This window comes from Lynx canadensis, chromosome F2, assembly GCF_007474595.2.
Source record: "Lynx canadensis isolate LIC74 chromosome F2, mLynCan4.pri.v2, whole genome shotgun sequence".
NCBI lineage: Eukaryota > Metazoa > Chordata > Mammalia > Carnivora > Felidae > Lynx > Lynx canadensis.
Genome location: NC_044320.2, coordinates 2,909,968 through 2,937,644, shown reverse-complemented (window position 1 = coordinate 2,937,644; position 27,677 = coordinate 2,909,968). Strand labels below are relative to the sequence as shown.

At 44.8% G+C, this 27,677-nt stretch overlaps 1 protein-coding gene across 1 annotated transcript in view; it reads right to left on the bottom strand.

Moving 5' to 3' along the window:
* Positions 1-27,677, bottom strand: part of PTK2 (protein tyrosine kinase 2) — a 241,902-nt gene that overhangs the window by 195,637 nt on the left and 18,588 nt on the right. Inside the window, 1 exon segment of the mRNA XM_030304586.1 lies at positions 3,083-3,400. Coding sequence (XP_030160446.1) covers positions 3,083-3,182 — 100 coding nt within the window. The 5' untranslated portion in view covers positions 3,183-3,400.

The following is a 27,677-nucleotide window of genomic DNA, read 5'->3' as shown; positions in this document are numbered from 1 at the left end:
AAATAAACAAACATTAAAAAAAATTTTTTTAATAATTATAAGAAATGAAAATAAAATATTGATCCAGGAAAAGCATGACTTCAATCACAGGATCCAGAATCACACAAGTGAAATATTGCTACTATACTCGAGCTCAACCTGCTACTGAAAGAGCTCGGAAAAAGTCAGCACGCACGCTCATCCCTGACAACCGCAGCCCCTGACACCTCTTCGATCCTTCCCAGTCTCCCAGAGACATGAAGCAGATCAAACTCAGGCTAATGGTATCCAACAGCCTTCCCAGCGGGCCTTTCCGCATTCAGTGACCGTGCAACCCGACACGGCACTGCGAACGCGCACCTTTACGTCGACACGCTGGATTCCGACGGCCCTTAAGCCTGGGACATCGTGACAGGGTGGAACACGTGGTATACCAAAGCCCTCTCATACCTGTTCAAATATTCTCTTCTGTGGGATGGATCTCGGGTGGCTTCTTCACAGCCACCTCACCGAGCCACATTACAGAGACAACCACAGACCGTCGTGAGGGTACCTTCAAGGTTTCAGTTCAAACTATACAAATATAGCTCTGTTCTAGTATTTTTAGCCTGTTCTACTAAGTATTTTGTGTCTTCTTAAATTGGGACACCGATGTTTTTTGAGGTTAATGTGACCGATAAAATCAAATGTGAGGTTTCGAATGTCTGACTGCAAACAGAGATTTGTAGTCTTTGGGCTTGAGCTTTTTATTTTGTCTTTATCTAAAAGTAGTAACTTTTATACTTGAAAATAACCGATTCAGCCAATTCCTACACACCAACATCTTTGTCTTTATCACAAAGCAAAAACTAACCAGAATAAAACCTAAGGTTTCCTGCCTCCCTGGCCTGGTCCAGAGAAGTGTACAGAGAAGCCTGCACACGGTGTGCTCCTGGGGGAGGCCGTGAGCTCAGCCCTGAGAAGGGGACAGGGTGACAAGCTCCTTAGTGTCATCAGAAACTTCCTCCTGAACGATCCAGAAGGAAAACCATTCCTCAGAGGTGATGGCCTGCTTCAACCCTATAAACAGACTGATTCGGACTCTGATGCCATCCCTCCCTCTCCCCCCCTTCCACACCTGTGGTTCTGCTCTCCTACCCAACCGTGACCTCTATCAGAATGCTACTTCAGTTACAGACGCCTCTATTCTGCTCTGCCCGTCAGCAAATGTAATGGGAAAGTAAGATGCCTCCATCAATTGCTTTGGGATGAGATGGGCCAAAAAAAGAAAAAAAAAGACCACCCAGTCTTTTTTCTCTTCCCAAGTTCATATTTCTAAAGTCGCTTTGAATTTCTTAAAAACCAAGTCGCCAATTATTGAATGTCCCATTGGTACTGGATTCACAGACTTTAATTTAGCCTAGACTACTGAAATCAGAGATTTATTGCTAAGGCTCGGTGCTAACCACGGGCTGGCACACCATGGACGTGGCATTGTGCATACGGGTCCCAGCAAGCCCGAGAAAGACCAAAACCTTCTACAAGTACAGTATAGAACTCTCTACTTCTGTGCACTGGTCACTGGTCATGCTCAATTATACTATGTAATCCTGAGGTGGAAACCATAGCTTTTAGAAAGTTCCCATACCCAACACCCTTTAAAATTCAAAGTTTGAAGTTAACTCAGCAAAATCTTTACTCGAAATACCTAATTTGGCAATAATTGGTGGCAGGTGCTTTGTTCAGAGAGCATCACATTAAAAGAGTCCTAATATCACGTTTTAGAAATGTTTAAAAGTCACGCCTGGCTGGATCTCAGGGTTGCGAGTTTGAGCCCCACGCTGGGTGTAGAGATTACCTAAGAATAAAATCTTTGAAGGAAAAAGAAAAGGAAAAGGAAAAGGAAAAGGAAAAGGAAAAGGAGAAGAGAAGAGAAGAGAAGAGAAGAGAAGAGAAGAGAAGAGAAGAGAAAAAAAGGGAAGAAAAATGTTAAGAAGGCTAGATAAGAATTTCGGATGGTGCTGACAACGCGGTAAATGAAAAGCAATCTAACAGCAAAGCTATGGTCTGGCATTAGCACATCAACATCCTGGTGACGCTGAAAGTTTTAAGCTAAACACTAAATTGAATCAGTCTGCAGGTCCCTTCCCAGCCCAGGTTTCTTCCTTTTAAAAGTCTTTCCTGAGGACATGAACATGATACTTGAATATATTCTTTAAAATAATAATAAATATTTTTCTTAAATTCCTTGTTCAGGACTTCATCTCCCAGGGTTAATATTCACTAGTATGTTAAGAGAAGCAGCAGAATGTTTTGGTCTTATTCATACATGGATTACCTGGCATTTTTAACTTCTCGACATGCTTCCAAATACTGTCTTGAATGTTTACAATGAAGATGCTTTTATATTTTTATTTTTATACAAATAAAAACCTTAACAACATTAAACTGGAAAATGTTAACTCACAGTATTACTGACCCTTAGTGATAAGCCCACCTTATGATAATATGGAGTTCCAAATACACAATCTTTACAGTGAGTAAAGATAACCAATTTTTGAAATAAGAAAAACTATGTCTCTCTTTTTTCCTCCAGTCCTATTTACGTTAAAATCAGTCTCTTTACTCTTTAAAAACTTCCACATCATAGAACGGACATGGGTGTCTTAATTAAAACACAAATTGGGGCACCGGGCGGGCTCGGTTGGAAGAGCCTATGGCTCTTGATCCCGGGGTCCTGAGCTCAATCAAGCCCCATGTTGGGTGTAGAGATCACTTAAATGAATAAGTAAAAACTTACACACACACACACACACACACACACACACACACACACACACACACAATAAAACATGCAACTATAAGAGACACAGGACAAGCACCAAAAAGATAACTTACTGAAAATGCACTTCCACAAAAATATTTTTATTTACTATTTTAAAAACTATCTAGCTGGTCTTATGGCAAGAGCTGCAAACTTATACCACATCAATTTCCATTTTTCCTTAAATTTAATTGTAAATCTATTGGAAATAAATTCTGAAAACCTCTCATCCACCTTTTTAGTGCAAAAGCATGAATCTGAATTAAATTTAAACCAAACAGATTTTTAAGTTACGTATACCTTTAGCCCAACACATTGGAAATGGACCACAGCCGCTCTTCTCCATACAGACGGCACCTGCTGGTCTCAGGGCCTCTCGGCCCGCCAGTTCCACCAACATAAACTCAGGCCTCTCAAGATCAGGCCAGGCGTCCGCGCACCAAGTCCCCGTTCATCGCTCCCACAGGGTTCGCTTCGATCCACAGCCACACTAAGTTTCCCCCGGGTGCTCCTTTTCTCAGAGCTTGAGGCAACATTTGGGAGGTGTTCCTTCTGTAATATTTTCCAGCAGCTTGAAGAATGCCTCTCAGTTACAGAATCTTCTCCCGCTTCCGCAATCTGAAACACAGACCATCCTGGCCAGATTAAGCTCCTGAGCAGAATGAAACCGGCTAGTAATGTGACCCCACCTCGGGCCTGTGTTCCGAGATTCATTCAGGGAAGGAGAGAGGGAGGGAGGGGCAGAGGGAGGAGGAAAGGGCGGCCGGCAGCCAGGGCCCGATTAATATGCTAATCCCACCCTTCTGTTCAATTCATCTGGCAGACTTCTGCTCACAAAACCAACAGGCGATTCTAAAATTGAGGAAGCTGCGAATCAAGTGTGAGTGACCCAGATCATGTCTGTAGATGGCTCCTCCAACTATTTCTGTTTTCAAAGTCATGCCTTTGGCATTTTACCAGCCTAATTCTGACCTTAAGACTTAAGATACTTATCTTGATGAAAAAAAGAATAATACCAGGGGGAAAAATCTTGTTCAACATTAAAAGCAAGCCTGTAAAGCATATGTCTAGAGGAACCCAGATATTTCTGAGGAAAAGTCTTTTTTCTGATTGACACTTTCACAGTAAGTTAGCAAATTTACAAAACTGTATTTAGAAAACACATAAAAACCAGAATTTGAAGTTAATAGATTCTTTTAAAATTAGCTGAGGGAATACTGAGGAATCCAAGAGGCATGATCTGATTTCTTTTCTTAATTTCAAAATGTAAGTGAGTACTAAACCCATACTGGAGAAAGAGGACAGAAAAATAACAATCTGTACTAGTAACTTTTCTTAAAAAATGCAAACTACTTACGCTATTTCCATTCAAACTGGGAGACAGTCCGGTCGTCTCTCAAATTCAGCTCCTTAAACACATTCCGCTTTAGCAGTAAGACAATATGTAACTGGGCTCCTGGAGGCTTTGTTGTCTGGTCTGAGCACCCGTAACACACACTCAGGCGCTACACGGGCTAGCTCTCCTAGCACAAGGGTAATTCTGTCACTAGTAAATCCCATAAACTAGGACAAAATCGAGTCTTCTGCTTAACTGTGAACAGGACCGAGGCTTTACAAATTCACTAACTTGTGAAAACAAGAGCTGAAAAAGGCTCAGGAGAACAAGAGGCCTGTGTCCAGGGATGTCCCAGGACAGCTAGCTGCATTCCTAACACACTCCTCTTGAGGATGGCTTTGTCTCCAGGCCTTACCCTCCGCCTCCTAATAGCAGTCAGAGCTCAAATGACCTCTCGGATGCCCCAGTGAAAACAGATCACTCACCAGAGTGAACTCTGACCCCAGGCAACACTGGGAAGACAAGGGGTTTCAGAAAAACACAGGCAAGCAAGCTAGGAAAAGCACGGAAGAAACAAGCACACAGATCACTGAGGACAGCTCGGGACATTAAAGGCCTGCTGTCTTCATAGAAAGGATCTAAGCACAGCCAGGAGCACGTCTGGTAGCTGGCTCAGACCCCCGAGAGCGGCCAGGGGTTTAATCTCAACCATCAAGTAACAGACTGTACCAACAACTCAAGCAAACTGAGTCTCTCTTGCAACTTATGACTCAAAAGTTAAAAAATAAAAGCTACCTTTACTAGCTGCCAAAGATATCCTACACACCAAATACCAATCACACCCAATTTTCACAACTCCCAAGCAAAATCAGGGCTGTCACATCCTTTAAAGATGAGCAAACATGGAGCCCTACAGCTATGGAGAGACACAGCTTCACTGGGCCCACCTGTCACCCAAGAAGCCAGGGGTCTTTCCTCCTCCTCTCTCTCTCTGTCTGTCTCTGTCTGTCTGTCTCTCTCTCTCTCTCTCTCTCTGTCTCTGTCTCTCTCTCTGTCTCTCTGTCTCTCTGTCTCTCTCTCTCTCTCTCTCTCACACACACACACACACACACACACACACCCAGAAGGGGTTTCTGAGCCAGACTGAAGAGACCCCACAGCACCAGCCACATGGAAAAGAGAGGGGTCGGTGCAGGTGGTGGTGGCAGCTGGAGCCTGCACAGCGCAGAGGAGCAGACAAGAGGACAGACCTGGGAGCTCTCGAGGACAAAGAAAGTCGAGTGTGGGCAGCGAAGGAGAGGAGAAGCTGAGTCTCTGACGGCACGGTAACCAGAGCCTGGCAGCTTTCTCTCCGCCCACCAAGCAAGCTAATGTGTATCTCGTCTCGATTATCCAAGCAGTACCTGCTGGGGAGCAAAGTCCCGGGGGCACAAAAGATGACAAGACCAAAGAAGCAAGGATCCCTCCAGGCCAGCAAACAGAGCCCAGCGGGGAAAGAGCTGGAAGTAACGGGGTCGCAGAGAAGAGCAGACAGGTGGTGAGGGCGAGCACGGAGGAAGGTGCCCGGGAGCGCAGAGAAGCGGTCCTGCTCGAGACGCCCACACGGAACGCCGTCGGGTCTCACCCGTCACACAACTCACAGAGCAGCTCACTCCCAGTGTTTACAGAAGAGGACGGTGTGGGTCTGGAGGCTGCGGCACTGGCTGAAGGCCAAAGCGCTGAAAAATTACATGAGGACCCGCTACACTGTGAGAGCATTCCTCCTATGTTCCTCTTGCTAAATATTAGAGACAAGTTACGCTTTTAGATCTCCAATCCAGTGACAGCTTGGAAAGAACGAGAAAGGCCTACAGTTAATGGTAACATAAGTGAAAAAAGCGAGCAGTCCCTTTGTGCTCTCTGATTTAGGAAATTCTACATACTAACGTAAAGGCCATCGGTCATTAAAAAGTTCTGTAATTTCTTTTAAAAAAGCCTTTATAGGGGCGCCTGGGTGGCGCAGTCGGTTAAGCGTCCGACTTCAGCCAGGTCACGATCTCGCGGTCTGTGAGTTCGAGCCCCGCGTCGGGCTCTGGGCTGATGGCTCAGAGCCTGGAGCCTGTTTCCGATTCTGTGTCTCCCTCTCTCTCTGCCCCTCGCCCGTTCATGCTCTGTCTCTCTCTGTCCCAAAAATAAATAAACGTTGAAAAAAAAAAAATTAAAAAAAAATAAAATAAAATAAAATAAAATAAAATAAAATAAAATAAAATAAAAAAGCCTTTATAGTACCAGTACAGTTAAAAGCAACTCTGGTAAGTCCTACTTGACAGGTAAACATTTCATTAAAATCTGTACGAAAGATACTAGTATTTGCTCGCGCCGCAGACCCTAGGCATCCCGGACTCTGGTCTCCTTCCTCAAAGCAACCCATCAGCAAAGCCCGATACCTGGCCTTTAAAATGAATCCAAACGGCGTCTGCGCGCCCGGGGCCCCCGCCGCAGCTCTCCGCCCCACACTCAGCTCCCAGCCCGCGACCGCACCAAACCCCTCCGATCGGCCGTCACACCGTCTCCCTCCTCCGCTAAAACTCACCAACACTTGCCCGAGTCTGCCGGCACGGGTGCTTGCACACTCAGCGTGGTCTGCGAGGCCCCCTCCCACCCACACCCTCTGGCTCGCCGTCTCTTGGCTCCCACTTCCTGGGCTTCAACACCCCGACCTCCTCGCTGTCCTGTGCCCACACCAGGTATGTGCCCGCCTTGACACCGCCTGGGCCATGCGCTCGGCCTGCTTCACTTTCCCACAGCCCCGTCCCCTTCTCAAATATCACACAACTGATTCTACACAATTCTACGGTACGTTTATTGTCCGGCTGCCCTCACGACGACCCAGTCTCCACGGCAGGAAGGAATTCTGTCTGTTCCGCACATACCGTCTTCCGGGCCTTGCTACTGAAACGGTAAGAGGCACAGGCCACACCCCACACATCCTTCTATCACCTACAGGTAACGAGGAGATGGCAGAGGGACCTGCTATTCTCTTTCAGAGGCCATGTCCACAGAAACCATATCTAGATATTCTACACGTCAAGACCCGACACCAAGCTCAGTAATGGCACGGACTGCCTTGACCCTGGGCGCAGCTTTACCTGCGAGACCTCTCTCAGCTCAGGGGCTTGAGAAGTAGTCACTGAATAAGCAAAGTAAACAATATAAATACATTGCTCTTCAAGAATATAAAAAAAATGGACAAAAGCAAAACTGACATAAAACCTAGGAAAACCGCGCGGACTGCCTCTCCCCACCCCACATAAAAAATAAGTCACACAATTGTAGTACTCCGATACTCCTATGAGAACTTCATTGCAACTTGCAGAACAAAAATGAAAATAGTGTGTGAGATTAGACAGCAAGATCAGGAAGCAAAGAAGGGAGTTCTAAACCCTTGCATATACTGTGCAGTGCTGTTCCACATGGCTTCCCTACAGAAACCTTAAGTGAGAAAGTACTAGAAAGAGCTATTAAGAAAGACGCTGCTTGGGGCGCCTGGTAGCTCAGTCGGTTAAGCGTCCGGCTCTTGATTTTGGCTCAAGTCATGATCTCACAGTTCATGGGTTCAAACCCCAGTGTGGAGCCTGCTTGGGATTCTCTCTCTCTCTCTCTCTCTCTCTCTCTCTCTCTCTGCCCAACCCCCTTGAATGAATGAATGAATGAATGAATGAAAGCAAGCTGCTTATAAATGTCACCAAAAGCAAATCACACAAATGCCAAGTCTAACTCTCACACACTCCTGTACTTACATGTTTTATTTGCTGGCCTTATGTAATACTTCAGGTCAGTATTTCTTAGAAGAGTAAAGTCGTGGTAAACACTTTCAAGTCAGCTAATAAAAGGAATGTGGAAGAACGGTAATCCATATTATACACACATAATTCAAAATCTCTCTTACTTCTTTGTTTGCATTATCAAGAGTTACAGATTTACTGTCACAGTTACTATTATAACAGAGTACCTCCAATTAGAAGCTGATCATTACAACACACCCTAACTCTTGAAAGTTGGGTATCCTATCCTAAACTTAATTCTATTAAGACTCACAGAATTAAAACTTCTCTGTCATTGTGCCTCACTGTCTCCACCACAAAACAGAAATAATTTTAATCTATCAACAAAAATTAAGACTTGATATGGACTAAACAAATTTAGTCCTAAGGAAGGATATAGTCATGTTCTGAAGATAAATAGGTAAAAAGGTCTCAAAATATAACATAGTCCAAAAGGCGATGGTGTCACTCGCTGTCCTTGCAAACTTTCTAACAATTACTATACCTCCTCCCTTCTGCTCCTCTGAAGAACTCTGGGGACGCTGAGGGAGGCACTGAATTTGCAACTGGGAGACACAAAGAAGCCCCAGTTCCATCCGTGAGACAAAGGAAGACTCATTTCACTGTCTGAAACTTCAGTTTGTTCATCTGTAAAACAAGGACAATGACAACACCTATCACCTGAGCAGTGACTGTGTGCTAGTCACAAAATAGCACAATAGCAATACCAGCAACAAAAATATTATATAATGAGAACGGCATAATGGGGAGCCCAAGTTAATGCTTACCCTGTGCCAAATCCCATTCTAAACACTTTTAAACTACTGCCCCAGTTATTAATAACCAACTTCAGGAGAGAGGTTCTATCACCCCCATTTAACAGATGACAAAACCGAGGTACACAGAGGTGAGTAACTTGTTCAAGGTCACAGAACTCCTCAGTAGCAAGGCTGGAAATCACACTCAGGCAGTCAGGCTCCAACCAGTCTGTGCTCCTCACTCCTCTGTTGCGGAACTTCACCTATTTGTTTCAATTAATAATTGCAACAACCAGTGAGACAGAAGATGTTAACAAGCCACATGTGACATGTAAACAAACTGAGGAACAGAGACATCAAGTGACATGACCTGACATCACAGCCCACCGGTCTGTGTACACACCTACCCGCACTCGGACGCCTGCCAGCATGCACACTCACACCTCCGGAGGCTGCAAAGGTTTCCAGAGACTCAGGAAAACAGGCCCCGCTAGGCCCACAAAGGATGAATGAACGACTGTGAGGGCCACAGGGACAAAGAGAGAAAGAGAAGAAATGTGCCCACAGAAAGAATATGAGATACAAACTGCTCTCATCCCTAGGCCACACTCCAATTCACCAAATTCCACGGCTCCTGTGACAGTCCCCCGGAGTCAGCAATCCCGCCCCGATTGCAGATAAACGCCATCATGGTACATGCTGGACGTGTAGCTGTTACCCGAGACAGACATCAAAATCACCAGGAAATAACATCACAATGAATTAGGCGACCGAAGATCTATGAAATGGGAGGACAACTGCCATTCCTCATGAGGCAGAACATTCTAAATTTACTACAAATTCAGACAATAGTGAACTAGAATATCTTCCCAGACACTAATGGCCATTTCTTAAGGAGATGAAAGCAAATTCTAGATTTAGAACTGTCGGGAGGTTACTCGTCATCAAGTGGGTTTTTTTGTAAGTTTATTTATTTATTTTGAGAGAGAGAGAGAGAGAGAGAGAGAGAGAGGGAGAGCACACACACAGGAGAGCATGGGAGAGTGGCAGAGAGAGAGAGAGAGAGAGAGAGAGAGAGAGAGAGAGAGAGAATGAATGAATGAATATGAATGAATGAATCCCAAGCTGGCTCTATGCTCAGCACAGAGCCTGACTTGGGGCTCAATCCCACAACCCTGGGAACATGACCTGAGCCGAAATCAGACACTTAACCAACTGAGTCACCCAAGCACTCCTTTGTCATCAAGGTTAAAAGAAAAACAGAGAAAAAAAAGGCTCCTGAAATCTGTAAGAGAATGCCACTTTAGTTTTTCAAATATGCTAGTGGAGGCCAGCTAACACAGAACAGGACAAGCAACTCACCAAAATGATCAACCTAATGATCTACATTATAAAACACAGTGGGGGTTTTTGCTTATATTGGCCAAGTAACAAATATCAAAGGATAATCAAGTAGTTATTTATTTTAACGTTAACGCCCTCCAAATGAACCTTGAAGCTTTTACTGAACATGCCTACACACGGCCAACTCAATCATGTCACCACCGTATGTTTTTTACCCTGTAAATCCGATTTACCCAGAGGGTGATCCGTCACCTAACTGAGTGGACAGCAAAGTGCCCCGTTTCAAGCATGCAGCTGAGGGGCGGGGCGCCTTGGGTGGCTCAGTCAGTTAAGCGTGTGACTCAGTTTCGGCTCAGGTCATGTTCTCACGGTTTGTGAGTTCAAGCCCTGCATCGGCTCCACGCTGACAATGCAGAGTCTGCTTAGGATTTGCTCTCTCTCTTTCCCTCCCCAGCTCATACTCTGTCTCTTTCCTTCAAAATAAATAAACTTAAAAAAAAAAAAAAAAAAAAAAAGGCAGTCTGCAGCTGAGACCCCCTGCGGGGCCGCCCATGGGAGATGGGGCTGTGCAGAAAGAAAGGCCCCCTGGCGGTGAGCGTGAACCTCTTCCGCCACCTACACCCTGGTCGTCAGGAAACAGCAGTGGCAGAATCTACGGGACGGTCCGCTCCTCCCCCCAGCCCTCCCCCAGCCGTATTCTAAGGGGACGAAGGTGGCTTCTCTTCCCGAACACGGCTACCCAGTGGCTGGTGGATTCCTTGGTCAACGGCCCTCCTCCATGCTTTTGCTTTTGTCACATCGATATCAACAGACATTATTCCGATTCAGCAAGAAATTTATAGTCATTTTTCCAATGCTCCCTGAAATTTTTACAATTAAAAAAAGTTAAAACCACCTTCACACCTATTCGGAGGACTACTATTTCTAAACGCTGGGAAACAGGAAACAACATGTGTTGGCCAGGATGTGAAGAAGCAGCCGCCCTGGGCGCCACTGGTGGGGACACGGAACGGTGTGAGCCACGGTGCCAGCGCCTCAGAAGACTAAGGGGACAGAGTTTCAGATGCGCGAGATGGAAAGTTCTGGAGATCCGTGTCCCCACAACGTGAACGTTTGTAACAGTACGGAAGTGTGCAGTTAAAAATGGTGAAGATGGTAAGATGTGATCAGTATAAAAAAGTTTATCAGAGTGTGAAAACCGCTTTAAATTTTTTTTTTTCCAACGTTTATTTTTGGGACAGAGAGACAGAGCATGAACAGGGGAGGGGCAGAGAGAGAGGGAGACACAGAATCGGAAACACGCTCCAGGCTCTGAGCCATCAGCCCAGAGCCTGACGCGGGGCTCGAACTCACAGACCGCGAGATCGTGACCTGGCTGAAGTCGGACGCTTAACCGACTGCGCCACCCAGGCGCCCCGAAAACCGCTTTAAAGGAGTGTCGTGTGTTTACAACAAAGTGGCGAATAGGATTACGTCCACCTTTGCGGGTGAGGGGAAAAGCCCTGAGATGGCAGGAACATGCCCAAAGCCCAAGAGGCAGGAGAAGGGAGAGATGATCACCAGTCCTTGAGGGAGGACATGATATTAATCCAATAACAAGGGAGTTTCGCGTGCCCCCTGTAATGAGTTAACCCCATAATCGACTCTGAGATAATTACCAACACCCACTGGGAAGGGAAGATTACTAAAAGGAAAGGTCACTTGGAACGGAGCTGGGAGGCCAGCACGGGCTGCTCTCACCCCCGATCACCCCTCCCCGATGGCAGGTCTGGCCAGGAGAGAGGCACCTCGCAGGTGGACGCCATCCCTGCTGCAGAGCGGCACCTCCTCCCTCCCAACCTCCCCGCCTTCCCCTACAAAAGAACAGTCCTCACCTCCCTTCTGCCCACAGTCCTACCCCAGCTTGCCTGCCTGGGTTTGCAGTTCCCTGCTCTTCCCAAATAAACCCAACTCTGCTAATGGAATAACCCGCAGTTTTATCTGTAAGGTTAGTAAGACCATTTTCAAGAGAGAGCTGAGGCTGAAAGAGGTAAAGGTCTTGGGGTGAGATCAGACTCTGTAAAGTCAGAGCCACATGCGACTCCGAGGCCCAGGTCGTTTCCGCTTTCTACCGGCCTCAACCTGCAAGCCCACCGCTGTCCCTTCGGCTTATGTCAAGTACTCCCTGAATCCCAACCTGGTCCCATAGCACATATATGACTTTGGGCACCTTTTAAACAACTTCTCTCTAGAATGTGGTTTTCTCATCAGTTAAGTTAAAAAGCAGCACCTACTTCCCACAACTGTCAGGAGAATTAAGTATTACAAACAGAAACAGTAATGAAAGTGCATCACTGCTAGGACACTCTTCTGCATCTCCCGTGTTGATTCAGTGAATTAAGCACTAGGGACCCCAAAATGATCGGGACAGAGGTCACAGCCCAAGAGAAGGCAAGCACTCGGCCTGAGGAACCTCCAATAATCCCCTTTAAGGTTTAAGGCAGTTGAGGCTTAAATGATTCGTAAGTTTGTGTGCAATACTGAAAAACTAGGAACAGCCTGCATGGTGACAGAAATGAGTAAATACAGTTTGAAAAAGGTATTTGCTGAAAATGTTTCACTGACACTGGAAACACCCATTAATGAAAAGAGTCCACACGGCATAAAAAGAGTAGCGCAATACGCACAGTCTTAAGATGCAAAGATTTTAAAGACATGGACTTCAAATAATAAAAAAGATACAGAAGAATATGTCGGCTGTGGTTATTCCATTGTAAAGGAAAAAGACGTATGCACACATTTGCTTCCTCATGTATCACAGACCCACCTAGAGACGTTTGCAAATTAGAAAGACTGACTCTTCCAGAGGATTCAGCAGAAGGAAAATCGCGTCAAAGAGGCAGAGATTTAGGATTTCCTGCCTACCCATTTGAATTTTGTGCCATGTGTATTTCTGTTCAAAATAACAAGTGAACATAGAAACTATTTTAAAGAAAAAATCTCTAGTGAGGTCCTCAATATTTCCCAAGAAAGCAATCCTTTCTAAATCACACATGGGTCAAATATAGAAGGAAGGAAGGAAGGAAGGAAGGAAGGAAGGAAGGAAGGAAGGAAGGAAGGAAGGAAGGAAGAAAATGTTCAGAACAGAGTGATAATAAAAACACAACATCAAAATCTTAAGAACGCAGTTAAGAGTATTTACAAGAGCATTTAGAACTTCAAGTGCTTACATTTAAAAGGTAAAAACATCAATTGTCTGTTTTTACCTTGAGAACTAAGAGCAAATTAAACTCTAAATTGAAATACAGAATAAGTAACAGTGCTGTACATTATTAGCACATGGGGCAAAAGGAGAAATGAGGAATACTGATCCTATTTTTAAAATTTTGGCATCTTGTCCCTTATGGATCTTTTGCGTTAATGTTTATCTTTTTAAAACACTGCATTAAACCTTTACTTATCTTGATGCCTGAGGTTTTCATCGGCCCCACTGATGCCCTTTGAGTCCCGTTCTCGCCACCAACACAACCCTACACACCTACGCCCACAGCCCCACACCCGGCCCTTATCACCTAAGGGGTTTGTGAAACTAGAAACATTTCTACCCAGAGCATGTTAAATACAATCACTCGATTTTAAAAGTTCTCTTGTGAGAACAAAAAGGGTATTTAACACTTCTTCTTCAAGGACCAGAACCACAGTAACTCAACTGTCAAAGCCTTATCTGCCTGACTTGCAACGGTTACAGCGAATGTTTTACTCTGGGCCAGCAAACTCCTCGATTTATAAATGCCTGAATTTAAATACAGGAGGCAGGCCCTAAAAATCTGTTAGCAACATCAGTCTTTGATTACAGATGGCCACGCCTACTACGATGCGGCGGAAATCAGAATTCTTTCCTTCTGACTCTGTGCAAAGGGCCTAACAGCAGCAGCGCCTCAAATCCACAAGCCACACTGAACCTCACAGGGCAAGAGAGGCACAAAAGAGAGTCTGTAAATGGCTGACTTGTTACAAGATTCCTCCTTCCTCCTTTTAAATCAACTGTAATGAAAACTGTAACGACAAACATCCACTCGAGATTTCTCAATTCGAGACGGCGCAACAGCCGGCAGCAGGACAACGTGAAAAGTGCAGAAAACGCCCCGGTCAGCGAGCCGCCGAGGCTGGGAGACCTTCAGGGGGCAAAGGGCAGGAAGCCAGGCCCACGGGCCACGGCTTTCACCTCTGTGTTTATCTGTCGCCTTGGGGAACAAGGGGAGGCTCTGCACACACGGAACTGCCACCACCGGCCGGAGCACCAGGCCCGGCTCTGGCGGGCTGGACACCGAGAAGCAAGCACGGCGTGGTGACTGCCGGACGTCGCTCGGCACCAAACAGCGATGGCACCGGCAGCTGCCGCGCTGAAATCATTATGCCGGGGGCGCCCGGGGGCTCAGTCGGTTAGGCGTCTGACTCTTGGGTTTCAGCTCAGGTCATGATCTCCAGGTTTCGTGAGTTCAAACACCGCGTCTGCTTGGGATTCTGTCTCCCTCTCTCTCTGTCCCTTCCCCGCTCGCTCACGCGGTCTCTGTCAAATAAATAAATAAACTTAAAAAAAAAACATGCTGAGAAGCTGGACATAAAGGACCACCTACTGTATGTATGATTCCAATGATATAAAACGTCCAGAATAGTCAAGTCTGTCCGTTGGAAAGATGTGGTTGCCTAGGGCTGGGGGTGAAGAGGGATGAGGTGATGGTGTGAGGTTTGGAAGGGGGGTGGGGAGGACTAGGGGCTTATTTTTAATTTCTTGTCATTTTAAACAAGGCTGGATCAAGGAAGTATTAGACTCATCATTTATTTTCCAAAGTAGTTACAGTTCCTTTAGGATTTATTGGTACTTTTTTTTCTTGGCTGACTTTCTAGACACTTATTTCCAGATACCAACCATTCCAAATTAGATCACAGGATATATTCCTTTTCTTTTTTTTTTCACTTTAGCTAGTATCAGATAGGTTTCTGCCATTTGCACCTCAAAATTTTTCCAATAATAAAATTCATAAACCTGAGTCCTAACCCATCCTAAAAGGGTCCGGCTTTGCATTCGCTCATCCAAGAATTCAGCGAGCACCTACTACACACCAGGCACTGCTGAGATGCCATGAATGCCTCAGTGTGTGTACAAGGACAGAGATACACACCAGGATGTGCTGCTGGGCACTTAACAACTGGCTCTGTGAAGAGGCCGGGGGAGAAGCCCCAATCTGTGGCGCTGGCTGTGCCGATCCTGCGGCACAAATACATCCACCATATTTGGTCTTGAGCTACCAGTGTGGTGTCAACCAGCTGCCACCAGCTCGAGTGTCTCTCCGTCCCCCCTCCCCCCACACACTTCTTCTGCCCTCGTGGAGTTTACGTTCTGTTAGAGGAGACAGACAACATCATCATAAATAACTAAATTATGCAGTATGCTATCAAGTGATTAGTGTTATTTTAAAAATTACTAAGTGCAGCAGGGTATGAGGCATAGGAAGTATGCATGTAAGGGAACGCAGGTTCCAGCATTAAACGAAGCGGTCAAGGTGAGCCACACCACGAGATACACACGCATATACATTAGAAAACGGAGATTCAAAAACATACTTTTTTTTTCCAATTTACAAGAAAATCACACAGTATGTACTCTTTGGGGCACGGAGCCTCACAGCCACTTCTGCATAGTACTTCATTGTATGAATGTACCGCAATTCTTTACCCAGTCCACTCTTGACCAACAGTGGGCTAATTCCTGCTTGGGGCTATTACGAATTACTCTGTGACGGCCAGTCTTGTACAGGTTTCTTGGCACACGCGTGCACGCATTTCTGCTGTGTGTCCACCTGGAACGGAACCACTAGGTCAAGGTGCACGCTCCAGCGGAGTCAGCGCTACCAAACGACGGTCCGAAGTGGACGAACAAAATGGCCCTCCCGTCGTTCTCGTGCGTGAGGGTCCCCACTGCCCCCAACCGTCAGAAGCAAACGTGAAACAAACAAGCCTAACTTCCGAGGTGCTGGTGCAGTTGCAGACAGGGGCTGTAGTCTCACTGCACATCCCAGGTGCGACACGTCCTACAGAGTATAAGAGCTGTAAGGAAAGCTAATGCTGTTTTAACAAGAATACAAATGAAAACAAAATGAAGGAGCAAAGTCACGTTCAGATGCATCCAGAGGTCTTGTTAGTGGTGACAGTGGCACTGTTATTCTGAAATGGCACACAAGTTTCATATGCATGAATAATGAAGCAACTACGTAAGCGTGCTAGTGTTAAGCACCAAGATTTTGGGGCGCCTGGCTGGCTCAGTGGAGCGTGCAACTCTTGATCTCAGGGTTGTATATTCGAGCCCCACATTGTGTGTAGAGATTACTTAAAGATAAAATCTTAAAAAAAAACCCGCAAGATTTTAAGCAAAAGAGAAATGAGATACAAACAAAATCAAAGCAGGAAACCATTTTTGTCTTAAATTTAAGTTGGAAGTTTCAGGATAAACTCATGACTTATTTTTCTCTTTCTAAAAAATATACACGTCTACCTCTGTTCTCTAAAAAAGCCCAGAAGCAGTAACATCCCATAATTAACTACCATAGTATCCACACTACAGTCCCTAAATACCATTTCCCACTAAAAGGAATCAAGGCTCCTTAGAGAGGCGGCTGATTTCAAGTCTGAGGCAAGAAAGGTACAAATTGAGCCTGGGATGCTTTATAGTGCCTATATACAGAAAACTACAAAAAAAATCAGTGGAGTCACTTCCAAAGGACACAGAAGACATCTACAAACAGCAATCTGACCATCCAAGAGAATGACTATGGTAAATTAACATACACCTATGTGTACATATATAAATAGAGAGAGAGGTCATCTTAAAATGTATGCATTTATGATACTAAAAATAATTCTCACTTGGATCAGTCACCATTGGATACTGCGAGGACACCAACAAACTCATTCTGAAACTAGTAAATAAAAGATTATGCATGTATCCTACCTTTTCTGTATGGGCTACATTTCACGATACCTAAACAGTTTAAAAAAAAAAAAAAGGCAAACAAAAACCCTCCAGCAAACAAGCGCACAAGGCATGACAAAATCAGAACACAGTTTCTGCAACTCTGATACAAAATCCCCAGGCAGCCACCATCAATGCCTGCAAAAGCCACTAGATGGAAGGATTGCCACAGCATTTGGACAAATGATGAATGTGGTTGTCCCTTAGGGGGGAGGACATGCCAACAGCAAGTATTCTTGCCCCCAAAGTTGAGCCTCAGTCTAGCTGACTTCTAGCAACTAGTTTCAAAACTTACAAATTAAATGACATCACGTGATACGATCAGCCAAATTCAGAATGTGGGAAATTCTATGAGAGAAATAACAATTTCTTCAAGAGCATCAACAAAAGCTGTAATTCAAAAACAAAACTGAAATAGCGTAAAGCAAGCGTTAGAGATCTGCCAACCAACAGGTAAAAGGCTTAAAAAAAAAAACCTGAGAAAATCAAACATTACCCAGCTTTATTAAAGATTTTATTTTATTTTTTTAAACATTTATTCATTTTTGAGAGACAGGGCACAAGCAGGGGAGGGGCAGAGAAGAGGGAGACCCAGAATCCGAAGCAGGCTCCAGGCTCTGAGCTGTCAGCACAGAGCCCAACTCGGGACTCCGACCCACGAACCAGGAGATCGAGACCTGAGCCAAAGTCGGACGCTTAACCGACTGAGCCACCCAGGTATCCCTTAAAGATTTTAAATTACTTTTAATTATGTGAGACATGGTAAAGGTATTATGGTTATATTTCATACCTGTTAGGGACACATATTGAACTTTTACGGGTGAAACTTTATTATTATATGATGCCTGGGATTAGCTCTAAAATACTCCAGCAAAAAAAAAAAAAAAAAGTCTGGGGAAGAGGAAACAGGATAAACAAGGCCACAATGGTGACACAGGTTCATTATCCAATTCTACTTTTACGTATACTTCAAATTTTCTAAAATAAAAAGTTTTTAAAAAGAACTGAAGAAAGGGGGCACCTGGGTGGCTCAGTCGGTTAAGCAGCCGACTTCAGCTCAGGTCATGATCTTGTGCTCCGTGAGTTCAAGCCCCGTGCCGGGCTCTGTGCTGACAGCTCAGAGCCTGGAGCCTGTTTCACATTCTATGTCTCTCCCTCTCTCTGCCCCTCCCATGCTCATGCTCTGTCTCTGTCTCTTAATAAATAAATTAAAAAAAAAAAAAAAGTTAAAAAAACTAAAAAAAAAAATAAAAAGAATTAAAGGAAACCTACCACACAGATTCACTAACAGCCAACTGAAGCAGCACTGTAAACACAGCGTTCTAACACACACCTCAAGTCCACACTCAGAAGATAGTATGTTCAACATGCAGAGCCAATTCAAACCAAGAGTTTTAAGTCAGGAAAGGGGAAGCCAGAACAACATAAGCAGTATATACATGTTTACTGTGTATCTTAGACAAGCCAACCACAACTGACAATCAAAATGGGAAAAAAACACCAACATTTCCCACCCGTGCAGTGTTCCAGGAGATTGCCCTATTATAGACATTCTAGCACAGGCTACGCTGGAAAACAGGAAAAAAACGTTCACATTAACTACTCAAGAAGGGACCCAGAATCAATATTACAATTCGCCAAAGGTACAGCATACATGTCCCATCAAAATTTATCCTAGTGGATTCTTAGCGTTAATAACACGCAGGTTCAAATGCATCTGTGACTCTCTGGCTGCAGGCACCACTGACTGGATAAGTCCTCCCAGAAGAAAGTCACCTCACCTGCTTATAAACAGGGTTATCTCATATACTGGAGTCAGGGCTGACAGCCAGGGAGTCAAAGCCAAGATCCAGTCCTCAACTGGCTTCTGAAGCCCTATCTCAGATTCACTCCATTATTTGAAACCAAAAAAGGGGAATTATGTTGTTTTTAACATGCTGACCATCAATGTAATCTTAATTCTCAGTGTGTCCTTCTCCTTCAAGAGGAGGTCAAAACCTTTTTGAATTCAAGTCTTTTTTTTTTTGTTTAAGTCTATTTATTTAGAGAGAGTGTGTGCACATGCATGCACATAGCGGGGAGGGGCAGAGAGACAGAGAATCCCAAGCAGGCTCTGCGCAGCCAGTACGGGGCCGACGCAGGGCTTGATCCCATGAACCACAAGATCATGACCTGAGCAGAAACCAAGAGTCGGACGCTCAACCGACTGAGCCACCCCACCCAGGTGCCCCTAAACGCGTCTTTCTGTACAATCAAGTGCGGGCAAACCGGGAGGAGAAGCAATGGACATTCTAATTTTTACAAATCCAAATCCCCTGAAGAGGTCAACAGAAGACTTGTACAGATAAATTAACATTTACAGATAAGTGCACAGAGCAGTCACAAAGTCTACAAATGGCTAAAAGGTAAGGCTGGGGAGTGTAGAGGGAGCCCCACTGTGAAAGACGCCCCAACAAGACAAAGGGGCAATTGGTTGGCACCCATTTCGGCTACAATGCTAACTGTGGGGACCCCTGCCTGTTGTCACATTCCAGGGACCTCAACTGACCTAAGGAACACATCAAAGCTTGATTTGCCTCAGAGCCTGTCTGTACCTAATCACCAAACTGAAACTGCTTAGTCTCTGCACACCTCCAAGAGCAAATGTAAACGAGCAACTCGAAGTTTATCTGTCCTTTGGAGCACCCGGGGGGGCTCAGTCAGTTAAGCATCCAACTCTTGATTTGGGCTCACGTCATGATCCCACGGTTCCAGCCCCATGTGAGGCTCTGCCCTAACGGCGCGGAGCCTGCTTGGGATTCTCTCCCTCTCTCTCTCTCCCCCTCCCCCCACTAAAATAAATAAACAAACATAAAAAAACAAAACAAAACAAAAAAACAGGTCAGTCCCACAGTCCACGCCCTTTAGTGTTCCACATTTTATTTTTTTTTTTTAATTTTTTTTTTCAACGTTTTTATTTATTTTTGGGACAGAGAGAGACAGAGCATGAACGGGGGAGGGGCAGAGAGAGAGGGAGACACAGAATCGGAAACAGGCTCCAGGCTCCGAGCCATCAGCCCAGAGCCTGACGCGGGGCTCGAACTCACGGACCGCGAGATCGTGACCTGGCTGAAGTCGGACGCTTAACCGACTGCGCCACCCAGGCGCCCCTAGTGTTCCACATTTTAAAAAGAGTACACTACCACACACCTGTGTGGCTCAGCTGGTCCTGCCCGACTTCGGCTCGGGTCATGATCTTGTGGTTCGTGGGTTCGAGCCCCACATCGGGCTCTGTGCTGACAGCTCAGAGCCTGGAGCCTGCTTTGAATTCTGTGTCTCCCCCTCTCTCTCTGCCTCTCCCCCGCTCATGCTCTGTCTCTCTCTCTCTCAAAAATAAACATTAAAAAAATTTTTTTCATAAAAAAAATTTTTAAGTAGACAAAATTATGTCAAAACATTATACATAACATTTTCAACTTAAGTCCCACAAAAAGTTGAAATCTAAAACATCACCTGTACCTGCAGCCTTTACTCCACTATAGACGGTATTCTGGAGAACATTTTTTTTTTAACTTCCTAGAAAGATAATCTTTTAGGAAAAAAAACTTTCAGTTAATTAAATAAAGCCATTATAATACAGACTACTACTCTTCTGGGATGCACTCTTTCCAGGCATCTTATAAAAAATAAGATTGTTCATTAAAGACAGGAAAACTAAACATCAGAAACAGATGGAAAGATAATTAACAGCAACAACGGAACACATTCAAATTCTGACCCTGGGGGATCCAGAAGACCTAATTATAACACAGAGGAACGCGGATCTCCTAGGATACAGGAGTTACTTACAAACATATATACACCTAACTTGTACATTTAAAAAAATCTATTTTATTTCCCATTAAGCGACTGGAAGGGAGAAGAAAAGCCAAGGAACTGCAAAAATATTTTAGAAGTATTTAAATCTCCTTCTTATAATCATTATTGCACACTTTTGTATTTACTTCCTGCGGAAACTGTAATTTAGTTTCGCTATGGTTTTAAGTATTTCCACACCTCATTTTGCTAAAAATAAAGCTATAAATGAATTTTTCTACATAAAGTGCATTTAAATTATTTCTGGAAGTCCATTTGTTTTTTACTCCCAGTACATACGAAATCTGACTATATTTACAGGGGGCTTAACGCACACTCCTTTCCTTGGCATCATGAATTACTGCCTAGGAACCACCTTTGAGTACAGGAATTTCCTAATACATATTTCCCAAGCTTTTATGGAAATCAAATACTATCTTTAAGTAAATAACAGAAATGTGAATTACTCTAACAAGAGTAAGAGAACATAAAAGTAACTGTAAAACGTAACTACACACTCCTAGTCCCAAAACCTATGAGGAACACTGAGACAGCTGTTTGCATGTGACCTCGAAGGTACAATCCACACTTAGTACAACATAACCTTTCCATGCAGCAGTTGACAGAAATGTCTCCCGCGGCTGCAAACTATACTCTGTGCAATCTCATTCTTCTATCCTTAAACCTGGCTGACCTCAACCTCATCTGGCTAGTTACCGAAGAAGACAACGCACTCTCCCCCCACCCCCCGCCCCGCCCCGTGCACATCTATCATAAGCTCCCCATACACACATTGCAAACAGAGGCCACTGGTCACCAAGTCCACAAACTGCAGCCAGGAAACAGCTCTGCCCTGCCATCTGGGTGACCTCCTGGCAGCAGCGGCAGGACGTCCCAAGAGGAAAAGAGCCATCGTGATTGCTGTGTTGACGCCATGCAAAAACCTGACCGTGCTTTTCACCCTCTTCTTGACAAAACCCACTCGGGAACTAAGTCCTTTATTTTTTTTTTTTTTCCATAAAAAGGAACACGTTGCCTTCCCTGAATAACTACCTGAATAAAAGTAAGGTGGAGAAAAAGGCGGGGGGGGGGGGGGGGGAAGGGCAAACCTAGAAAGGAGGATACATTTTCTTCAACTGTCTGAACAATCGTCCAGATGTACACACACTAACAGAAAATGATCTTTACTGCCTAATAAATAAAAGTATATCCTAATCTTCAAATCTAAAGATTTACACTAAAGATTAAAAATCAAATTCAAAAACGCCAATAAGTTTTTATTAAAACATCTTATATATTCACTAATTCAAAATTTTCAAGAAACTTGTAACAGAATTCACGGCAAAAGGAAGCACACAAGTGTGATTAAGGTTTGCCCAAATACCTAACTGCTGCTGACATATGTAAAGTTCAACTCGAGGCCTGATCGAATCTCATCTGCCCTCAGTCCACCAAAATGGTAAACTTAGGATCAAGAGTTTCCACATAAATGCAACAGGCAGCCTCCGTCAACACCGCAGGTCAAGAAGAGGGTGCCCGAATCCTCCCCCGTTAAGTTTTAAGTACCAATCTAGCCATAGGGCCCAGAAATCCCAGGCAGCCCCTCACTCTAGAGTATGTCCTAACCTAGGTCGTACCAAGGTTATGAACAAATGTCATACACATACCCAAACACCATTATTCTCCTGGGCTTTTTATTTCAAAGCAGCCATCACCAGTAGATGAAAACTATGCGGTATGTACACACTCGTTTATTTTGAGTAATGCTTGTACTGTCCTAGCATTAGCTATCTATGATAACAAAGGTATTTTGAAAGGGGCAGATTTAGTTACTAAAATTTATGTCAAAAACTAGAAGAGCCAGAAACAATTCCAAATCTCTGTCCAATCATTTGAAAAGATCACAGAGGAAAAAATGAACAGTACAGAGCCTGGGTCACTGCAGGAACTCAACTATGTGCTGAATGAATGAACAAATCCTCCCACATTTCCTCCTATTCACGTTCACGCATAACCGGGCCTGGCTAGGCTTCCCGCTCACATCTGCCAAGGCAGCACCAGCAGGGTGGGGGCGGGTAAGGCCCTGGAACAAATAAGCCTCTGCCTGGAGGTGGGACTGAGCGTTTTGTTTGTGACCAACAGCCCAGCTTGCCTGGTAGCCTAGGCAAGCAATGCTACTTTCCGGTAACTATAATGCAGCCGAATGCACCACTTATCTTAGGCCAGTTTAATAACAAAATAACTAAACTGAAAGCTTTGCCGAAATATAGATTTCCCTCTGTCAAATGGAAATTACTTGCGATTTTCCAGATAGTAAAATCAGTGGCTAAACTAATATTGAAACAAGTCAATTTCTGCCATTTCATTTTCTGGAAAACCGAGAAATACAGTATATGAACTGCATGGACTTCGGGACATCCACTTCAGCCATGAAGGAGGAACTAGAACGGAAAACAGCCCTCCATGGTAAACAAATAGAGGAGTGGACAAAATCCGTGAAACCACTTTCTTCAGATCTTGAGACAATGTGCAGTGCAGGCCCGCGAGCCTCAGCACCCCGCTCTGTCCAGCTGGGAGCAGCCATGGCCCACAACGCGGGAAGGGAATCCAAGTACAGGACCGCAACCTCAGCTGAGGAGAGGAAATTTCCAGTCTGGGGAAGCGGAGCGGCTGAAATTTGCAAGGCAGAGAATCAGAGGTGAAAAGTCATAGAAAACAAGTTTCAGAAACCTGCACAAAGACCAGAAGATATGGAAACGATGTTTAGCCTGCTGAAAGAAACAACTGTCAACCTAAAAATCTACACACCCAGCAAAAGTTTCTTTCAAAATTAAAGATGCTCATCAAGAAAAGAACAGATAATCAAGATGTGATAGCCTCATACAACGAAATACAACTCAGCAATTACAAGGAACAGAATACAGACATGCATAACATGGGTGAATCTCAACAATAACGTGCTAAAAAAAAAAAAAAAAAAAAAAAAGCCTTACACAACCATGCATACAATATGATTCTGTTGACAGGAAATCCCAGGACAGGCAAGACCGATCTGAAGTAGGAAAATAAAACAGCAGTTGTCAGGGGTCGGGGTGAGGACGGCAGCAGGGACTAGGGCAGGAATGTGAGCACAGATGGGTGTGAAGGAACCTCAGGGGAAAATTACAGTGGTCTAGATTTGGTAAGTGTTGGGGTTGCAAAGATGACATTTCATGCAAAGGTGCATTTGTGACAACTCGGTGAATGTGTACCTGAGTTATATGCCGCTGGTATATCAATTTTACACGGAAAGAAAAATCCCCTAAATGAAAAATGAACCCTAGTAAACAATATGCATGCTGAAATACACAGGGTGAAGTACGTTGGTATCTGCAGTTCATTCTGAAATGCACCCTAGAAAATAAAACGGGTCACTATATAGAGGGATGGATAATTGGTGACTTATGTGATAAAGCAAGAGCAGCAACACATTACGGGTAGAATCTAGGGGGTCTATGAGTAGACGGGCGTTAGCTGTAAATTCTTGCAACTTTGTCGTTTGTTTGAAAATTATCATAATGAAATGTTGTATACAAAAATAAAGATTAATCTAGATTTCAGAGGGAAAAAATAAAAGACAAAAGGGAGCATGGGCCTCCCATATGGTTACGTGAAGATGATGGGGCGCAGACAGTTATAAAAAACAGACAAATTCATCCAGAACAACTCTCGGAAGGGACCAGAAGATGACCACGCAGGCAACAACAGGAGAAGAAATACTCTCAAAACTGCGCCTGCCTCTGGTCCAAACTGAGTGTTTGCGACTTTCCTGCCTGGTAAGCCTGCGAGCCCCAGCTCTGGCAGGACAGAACTGCGCCTTACTGTACCATCACAATGTAGCAGGACGGTGGCTGTAAATCTAAGGGGGAAATTTTGGAAACGAGAAGGCTGCAAAACGCTGCGCTCCAAATGTGAATATAAATAAACACTGCCCAAAGCCCCGGCAGACAGTGGGACTAGGCAGGCACACGCAGGAGAACCAGGAGGCCCAGAGGCACGCACCAGAGCCAGCCTGCTGCTCCTCTGACTAAATGTGTCTCCCAACCCAGGGCGAGCTCTGGTGGCAGAAAGAAAAGTCTTCCTGGCATGAGGTCTCAGAAGAAATGGGGGCTGGTGGACCAACGGAAATTTAGAGGACGGATGCTGGAAGCAAGGGAACCCCAAGATAAAACCCCAAATCTGAGAATAAATTCTACCCCAACCTTTGACTGACCACCAAAATATAAAGGTACATGTGAGACCCCCCCAACACACACAGAGGCCCAAACTTAATAGAAAAGAAAAGAGAAGGGGAGGGGAGGGGAGGGGAGGGGAGGGGAGGGGAGGGGAGGGGAGGGGAGGGGAGAGGAGCAAGAAAGCAAGCAATGCACCCACTGGAAGCCAATAAAAGTGATCAGACACCTCATCAGCTCATCAGAATATAACAAGCAAGCCTTCTGCACCCTGAGCACAGGTGTGCACGCGTGCATGCATACACAGACAGCGCTGGGAGGCAGTACCACCTGGTAGCACGTGAACATGCCTGTCACGTAGACCTTCACCTCTAAATCCCATTTCCCACTAAAAGGAACCAGGGATACTCGGAGAAACGGCTGATTCCATGACGCGACAGAGAAACTACAAGAAACGCCACTGTACCAAAAGGAAGAAAAAGCTCAAAAATTAATAGGGACGTGTCAAAAAAATACAGGAGATGATCCTGGAGAAGGCCAAACCAGGGAGAAGTCTAGCATCGAAATGAATAATGAGTCAAGGATTATAAGCCACTGAGTCAAACGAGCATCCGTGAAGTTCTGACGGATGACATGAGTGAGTGAGCGAACAGAGGAGAGGAAACTCGTCCTGGCAGCTGGACACCAGCTGATAAACAAGAAGGGGCAGCGGCGTGAGAGAACCACGGCTGCACAACCAGCTCGCAAGAACTGTTTCAAGCAAGAACCACCAGTGGGTGACCGAACTATCGGTTTGAAAGTTCGAAAGGTCACACAGCCTCAAATATTTCCCTACAGATTACTCATTAACCACAAAGGATAAATGCTCATTTTAGAGTAGAGACAGTAAGCAGATGCAATCCTAACTCAATTGCCTAAGATCGGTAATTCTCAAGTTTCAGAATACATCAAAATCATTTTCAGGGTTTGAGAAAACACAGCCTCACACCCTAAGTTTCTGACTCAGCAGGTCAGGAGCAGCGTCCAAGACTCATCAGGCCTAACAAATTCCTGGGCGTTAATGTCACCAATAACAGAACGAACTGGCACCATGTGCCATTCTGAGATGGACACAATGGCTATGAGAGAGGATATGGCCCTGAGAAAGGGACAACATCACTTTCCACAATGGTCTGACCCCCAAAATGCATAATCTGAATTGAATATGAGAAGACATCAAAGGAACTCAAAAGGAACCCTACGAAACAATTAGTTTACGTTCGTTAAAACTGTCAATGTCATGAAAGAGAATGGCTGAGCACCATATCCAGACTAAAAGGACTACAAAGACATCAGTAACTAAGACATGTGGACGCCTGGGTGGCTTGCTCGGTTAAGCATCCAATTCTTTTTTTTTTTTTTTTTTTTTTTTAAATTATTTTTGGGACAGAGAGAGACAGAGCATTAACGGGGGAGGGGCAGAGAGAGAGGGAGACACAGAATCCGAAGCAGGCTCCAGGCTCCGAGCCATCAGCCCAGAGCCTGACGCGGGGCTCGAACTCATGGACCGCGAGATCGTGACCTGGCTGAAGTCGGACACCCAACCGACTGCGCCACCCAGGAGCCCCTAAGCATCCAATTCTTGATTTCCGCCCAAGTCGTGATCTCACAATTTGTGAGATTCAGCCCTGCATCAGGCTCTGCATTGATGGTGCAGAGCCTGCTTGGGATTCTCTGTCTCTCTCTCTCTCTCTCTCTCTCTGCCCTTCCTGCACATTCTCTCTCTCAAAATAAATAAACTTAAAAAAGTTTTTAAATAAATAAATCATACCTGTAATTCTAGACTGGATCCTGTGTCGGGGTGAAAACTGCTAGAAACAACAGAGCAACTGGAAAACCGTGAACAGGGATTGTATAGGAGATAAAATGGCAACATTAAATGTTATACTGATTATATTGTGGTTATGTAAAAAGTCCTTGTTCTTAGTAAATACTCAAGTATGTAAGGGTGAAAGGGCATTATGTCTGCAACTTACTCTCAAAGGGTTCAGTAAAAAATAAATGTGTGTGTGTGTGTGTGTGTGTGTGTGTGTGTGTGCTCACCCCTGTGCGTCTGTACCTATCCAGAGACAGAGAGGAGGAAGGAGGGAGGGGGGCACTGGTGGATCTAGGTGAAGGGTATTTGAAAGCGGAGTACACCACTTCTCACGACTTCTCCCTAAAAGAAAACAAGGTTTAAGTGAACAAAAAACCAAGGAACGGCAAAACAGAAAAGGTGGTGGTGGGAGGGCCTCCAGAGGCAGCTACCCACACAGCCCGATGCTGAGGAAGAAGGCGGAAGGGGTGCCACCGCACACGGGGAATGACAGGCGCTCACACTGAGGCTCCCAAGTCATCTAGAGAAGCTGAAATGGACTTTCACGTCTTTCAGTACATTTCGCTTACGAAGACCCTTTTGGATTAAGTGCCCTTTCGGAACACACAAGAAAACAAGCGTGGCTGAGTATTCTTAAACCTTCACGCTCCACACCTATTTTGGTTCTATTCTGCACGTACCACTTTTCACATGACCAGTGAGTCACGCTGTAACCTACCAGGAGGCATTCTGTCTGGCGCGGACA